A 6,100-nucleotide genomic window follows, 5' to 3' on the forward strand; every position below is an offset into this window, starting at 1 on the left:
GAACCCATACCTCCTGGTTCATAGATCGACGCTCAACACTAAGCCATACTGGCCAGGCCACACCTCCATTTTAAATATATTTCTTTATTGATTTCAGAGAGAAAGGGAGAGGGAGAGAGAGAGAGAAACATCAATGATGAGAGAGAATCATTGATCGGCTGCCTCCTGCACACCCCCTACTGGGGATCGAGCCCACAACCCGGGCACGTGCCCTTGGCCGGAATCGAACCTGGGACCTTTCAGTCCGCAGGCCGACGCTCTATCCACTGAGCCAAACCGGCCAGGGCCCACACCTCCATTTTAAAGAAAAGGGAAACTGAGGCCCAGAAAGGAAAGAAACTGACCTGGTGAGTCTATGAGTCAGGGATTCCAGTTTCACCTTAACCACGTGATGGAATTCATCACCAATAATGTGCAGACCAACATCATGTGACCTCTGACCCGGGACGCTGAGAAGGACAGCACATCCTGCTGCCAGGATCTAGTCCCAAGGAAATATCAGACAAACCCAGATCCAGGGGGACCTCTGACAAGGGACTGGCCTGTCATGTTTAAAAATGTCAACTCCGTGAAACACAAGGAGGGCTGAGCAATGGCACCAGACATGACCTCACATTGGATCCTGGACTGGGAAATAACGTTTTGTTAAAAAGGATAGATTGGTGCTCGCTTAGACAGCACATATCCTAAAAAAATTGGAGCGATACAGAGAAGATTAGCATGGCCCCTGTGCAAGGATGACACGCAAATTCGCGAAGCATTTCATATTTTAAGGGGCGGGGGGAGGACAGTTTGGGGCCCTAGCTGGTTTTGCTGAGTGGATAGAGCATCAGCCTGTGGACTAAAGGATGCTGCTGGGTTCGATTCCGGTCAAGGACACACGCCTGGGTTGCGGGCTCGATCCCCAGTAGAGGGCATGCAGCAGGCAGCCAATCGGTGATTCTCTCTCATCATGGATGTTTCTATCCCTCTCCCTCCCTTCCTCTCTGAAATCAATAAACATATATTTTGAAAAAAGGACAGTGTGGGGACAACTGGTGATTTGACTACAGACTGAGTTAGATACTAGTGTTGTATCGCTGTTAAATGCCCTGCTTTTGATAACTGTACTGTGTGAGAGAATGCCCATAAACCTGGAGATACACAAAGGGGCAAAATGTCTGAAACTACTCTCGAATGGCTGGGGAGAAGGGGAAGAGAGAAAGCCGATGATAAAGCACACTGGTAAAGTGTTAACAATTGGTGAACCTGGATGAAGGTTATACAGAAAGCTTTGTCTTATGCTTGCAACTTTTCTGTTAAGGTTAAAATGATTCCAAAAAAAGAAGAAGAAAATGATTGCAAATTAAAAGTCATGGTTTTAAGGCTTGTGTTTCTGAGAGTATCTACTCTGTGCTTGCATCTGTGGTCAGTTTGGGGAGTTGGGAGGGTGAATTTGCTGCTTCACCAAATTCACCACTGCCTTGAGGTCTGACTACAGGAACTTAGGGTGTAGTTAGATTTGGGGGTGTGGCCAGAGTCTCAGAGGCGTGGTTGGGATGAGAGGCAGGCCTTATCCAGGGTTCAGAACCTTGGGGCGTGGCCAAATTCTCGGAGGTGTGGCCCGAATCTGGGGCAAAGCCTGAGAAATTCTGTTCCCAAGGGAGGAGTTGTCCGTGCTTAGAGCGCCCTCTTGCGGCTACCCTGAGATCTGGCCTGACTTTTTTTTAAATGTATTTTTATTGATATCAGAGAGGGAGAGATAGAAACATCACATCAATGATGAGAGAGAATCCAACCATGACTTCTTGGTCGATGCTCAACCACTGAGCCACACCAGCCAGAAAGGGCCTTTCCCTTTTAAAAAACAACTTTATAGAGATTATGCATATACCCAGCAATTTAACTATAAGTGTACAATCCAATGGTTTTAGCAAGATCAAGAGTTGTGCGATCAGGACCACAATCAATTTTAAAACATTCCTTCACTCACCCCCCTTCAACCTTAGGCAACCCCAAATATACTTTCTGTCTCTATAGATTTGCCTATGCTGGACATTTTACATAAATCGAGTCATACAACATGTGACTGGCTTCTTCCACTTAGCATAATGTTTCTGAAGTTCATTCGAATTTTAGTATGTTATCAGTAATTCATTGCTTTCAATGGCCAAATAATAGTCCCTTGTATGGGGTATACTGCATTTAATTTATCCATTTATCAGTTGAACATTTAGGTGTTTTCACAAATCTTTGCATGGGTATGTGTTTTCTATTCTCTAGGATATATGTACAGAGGAGGCTGGGTCACGTGATAATTCCATGTTTAACCTTCTGAGGAACTGCCAGACTGTTTTCCAAAGCAGCGGCACCGTCGTACATTCCCGCCAGCAGGGTACTGTCCAAAGCCTCTCCAAGACTTACTATTAGAGCCGTCCTGGTGGGTGTGAGGTGGACTCGCATTGTGGTTTGGATTTGCCTCTCCCTAACTGATAATGATGCTGAGTATCTCTTCCTGTCAGCCACTTCTTTTGTATCCACTATGCAACCACATGAACTTTTAACCGTTTTTGCCGTATTTGAGCCAGCTTTTTAAAACTGAAACATTAATGATGTTGTTGAAGTCCCAGTGTATCCTTCTCAGAGTCCATCCTTTTCCTGCTCCATATCCTGCTCAGCATTACCACACATTTTCATACCGTTATCATACACAAATGTATCCCCAGATAATTTATAGCACTGGTTTGGCAGGTCTTCAAACTTGGTATAAATGACTAGAGGCCCAGTGTACGAAATGTGTGCACTGGTAGGGTCCCTAGCGACTGTTGACCGATGGCCGAGGTCTCCCTCCCTTCCCCCAGCTGGCTCTGCCCCCTGGTCGAACTCCCGGACAAACTCCAGGTCGAGGGGACAATTTGCATACTACGCTTTTATTATATAGGATATCGTACTGTGTTAATTCTTCTGAACTTTTTTTGTTTTTACTCATTGTATTAGTTCCCTAGGGATGCTGTAACAAAGGATCACAAACGGAGTGAGTGAAACAACAGAAATTTGTACTCTCACAATTCTGGAGACTCAGAATCCAAAATCAAGGTGTGCACAGATCTATGCTCCCTCCGCCGGCTCCGGGGGAGGATCCCTCCTGGCCTCTTCCTGGTTCCTGGTGTTTGCCAGCAACCCTGGCATTCCTTGGCTTATAAATGCATCACTCCAATCTCTGCCTTCGTCATCACGTGGCTTTCCCTGTGAGTGGACCTGTGCCTGTGCCCAAATTTCCAGACATATTAGGTTTAGGGCCCACCCCAATTCAATATGACCTCACCTAAACTTGGTTACACCTGCAAATGCTCTATTTCTAAATAAGCTCACCTTCCCAGGTTCCAGAGGACATGAATGGGTGGGGGTGGGGCACGATTCAATCCGGCACCCTCATCATGGTGTTTGCACAATTCCTGATATTGCTATGCGTGTCCACTTCATTCATCCGAACTGCTGTGTGGGCGTCCTTTGTGTGAGCACCCCACGATTTAGTCATCCTTTCTCCTGGTGAGGGCACCTACCTTGTGTCCAGTTTTCTCCATTTCCCAGAAGGCTGCAGTTAGCGTCCTGGAACATGTCTCTTGGAGTTTCTCAGTTCAATATTTTTCAACCTGCCCAACAAGATCCATTAGTGGGTTGTGAAATCAATTTAGTGGGTTGCAAACAATTTTCCCTTTAATGAAATGGAATTAAATAGGATGAAAGCTATTGGAGCACATGCTCACGGTCGGGGTAAGGATTACTCGCCCCGGGTAACGGTTTCAGGTGCACAGTGTCCTGATGTGAGCAAACGTGTTTGCAAGCCACATCTCTGAAGGCTGTGCAGGCCCATGAACTTGCCCTGTCAGAGGTCTGATGGGCCCCACCAAAGTCCCCTCCAAAGTCATGTGTCCATTGACACTTCCATCAGCTCTTTGTCAACACTTGGCATAGCCAAAAAATTTGAATTTTTGCCAGGCCCGTGGGGTTTCACCCTATTTTTTGGAGGAGGAAACTGAGGCTGACTCAGAGGTCAGCAACGCAAGAAGCTGAGAGCAAACACCCGGTCTCCGCTTAGTCTGAGGTGCCTTGTCGAAGATTCCCCAAGTTAATGATTCTCCGTTTCTAAGAGATGGGGGTTGAGGGCTGAGCTAAACTCTCTCCTCCTCCCTCCACCTCAAAGGGTTTTTGAAAACCCAATGAGAAAAGTGTAGTTAGACACACAGGTACCGACAGAGAGTATTCAATAAATATTAGACATTAATATTATTCTCTGATTCGAAATTCTCTAACTAGGTGTGTATCTGGGATCCGAACTTGACCTGGCCGTCCGGGGGCGTGGCCGGCGGCGGTGGGGGCCGAGGGGCCGCCCGGCCCGCAGCGCCCCTGGTGGCCGCTCAGCGCTCAGCGGGGCTGAGCACCTGGCCCAGGTGGCGCAGGTTTGTGAGAAAACCACGCCCCTCCAAGCCCAGCGCCGAGCAGCCTGATTTCCCCGCAGGCTCCTGGGAACCCATGCATTAGGTCACCAAATTCTTTCTTTTTTAAAATATATTTTTATTGATTTCAGAGAGGAAGGGAGAGGGAGAGCGATAGAAGTATCAATGATGGCCCTAACCAGTGTGGCTCAGTGGATAGAGCGTCCGCCTGCGGACTGAAGGGTCCCAGGTTCGATTCCGGTCAAGGGCATGTACCTTGGTTGCGGGCACATTCCCAGTAGGGGGTGTGCAGGAGGCAGCTGGTCGATGTTCCTCTCTCATCGATGTTTCTAACTCTCTATTCCTCTCCCTTCCTCTCTGTAAAAATCAATAAAATATATATTTTTTAAAAAAAATATCAATGATGAGAGAGATTCGATCGGCTGCCTCCTGCACACCCCCCACTGAGGATCGAGCCCGCAACCAGAGCATGTGTCTTGACCGGGAATGGAACCGTGACCTCCTGGTTCATAGGTTGTCACTCAACTAACCACTGAGCCATGCCAGCCGGGCTGTTGTCAAAATCTTTTTTTTTATAATATATTTTTATTGATTTCAGAGAGGAAGGGGAAGAGAGAGAGAGAGAAACATCAATGATGAGAGAGAATCATTGATCGGCTGCCTCCCGCAGGCCTCACCCTGGGGATCAAGCCAGCAACCCAGGCAGGTGCCCTTGACCGGAATGGAACCTGGGACCCTTCAGTCCGCAGGCTGCCGCTCTACCCACTGAGCCACGCCGGCCGGGCTGCCGCCAAGTTCTTGGCCCCTCAGACACCCTCCACCCAACCCCTGCTCCTAAGGGACTAGGGGGTCTGGTCACGCTGTTTCCTTCTCGGAGACAAAGGGATCGCACTATCTCCCTGGCCTTCCCTCCTAGGAAGCTCAGCTCTGACCTTTAATCCCGTGTCACGACCCAAGATCCAAACCTTCAACCTCACCCAGGAGTGCCACGTCCCAGCCCCACCTCCCTGTGGGTGCGGCCCCAGCCCCACCCCCGCCCCCAGCAAAAGCCCAGGTCTCTCCCCCCCAGGCCCGCAGCCCTCCCTAACGGGGCCCAGGCCTCCCCCCTCCCACTCGGAACCAGCTCCCACGGCCAGCCAGCGCAGCCACCCCACCTGGTGGTCCTTTGGGGTCACACTTCCGAACCCTATCTCTAGGGAACTCAGGTGCCAGAGCCCCAGGCCCCGCCCTCTTGGGGGACAAGGTACCTGCCGGCCCCGCCCAGGTGCTCCAGGGCCCGCCCCCACCTGACCTGGGTGGGGCTGCGCCTCTCCCCGCCGCGCCCGCCCCTCCCGGCACCCCAGGAGCTCATGGCTGCGGCGGCGGCGGCGGCGGCCCCACGGCGGGGCCAGGGCGGAGAGCCGCGCTCGCTCAGCCGGGCGGTGCGGCTGCTGCAGCGCCTGCAGGAGCAATGCGGGGACCCCCGGCTCTCCTCGAACCCCCCGTCGCTGCGGGACGTGCTGCCCCGCACCGCGCAGCTGCTGCGAGAGGTGGCGCACGCCCGGCGGGCGGCGGGCGGAGGCGGCCCCGAGAGTCCCGGGGGTGCCGCGGACTTCCTGGTCCTCTACCTCGCCAACCTGGAGGCCAAGAGCAGGCAGGTGGCCGCACTCCTGCCACCCCGGGGC

The 6,100-nt window shown here is 51.2% G+C and overlaps 1 protein-coding gene across 3 annotated transcripts in view; it reads left to right on the plus strand.

Moving 5' to 3' along the window:
* The first annotated feature begins 5,772 nt into the window (after positions 1-5,772).
* The window catches only part of CBLC (Cbl proto-oncogene C), an 18,974-nt gene continuing 18,646 nt past the window's right edge, over positions 5,773-6,100 (plus strand). For all 3 annotated transcript variants that reach the window (XM_079759465.1, XM_079759464.1, XM_079759463.1), the window contains exon 1: positions 5,773-6,100. This exon is cut by the window's right edge and continues 47 nt beyond it. In XM_079759465.1, the coding sequence (XP_079615591.1) occupies positions 5,786-6,100 (315 nt within the window). In that variant the 5' untranslated portion in view covers positions 5,773-5,785.

Source organism: Cnephaeus nilssonii (genome assembly GCF_951640355.1).
Source record: "Cnephaeus nilssonii genome assembly, chromosome: 20".
NCBI lineage: Eukaryota > Metazoa > Chordata > Mammalia > Chiroptera > Vespertilionidae > Cnephaeus > Cnephaeus nilssonii.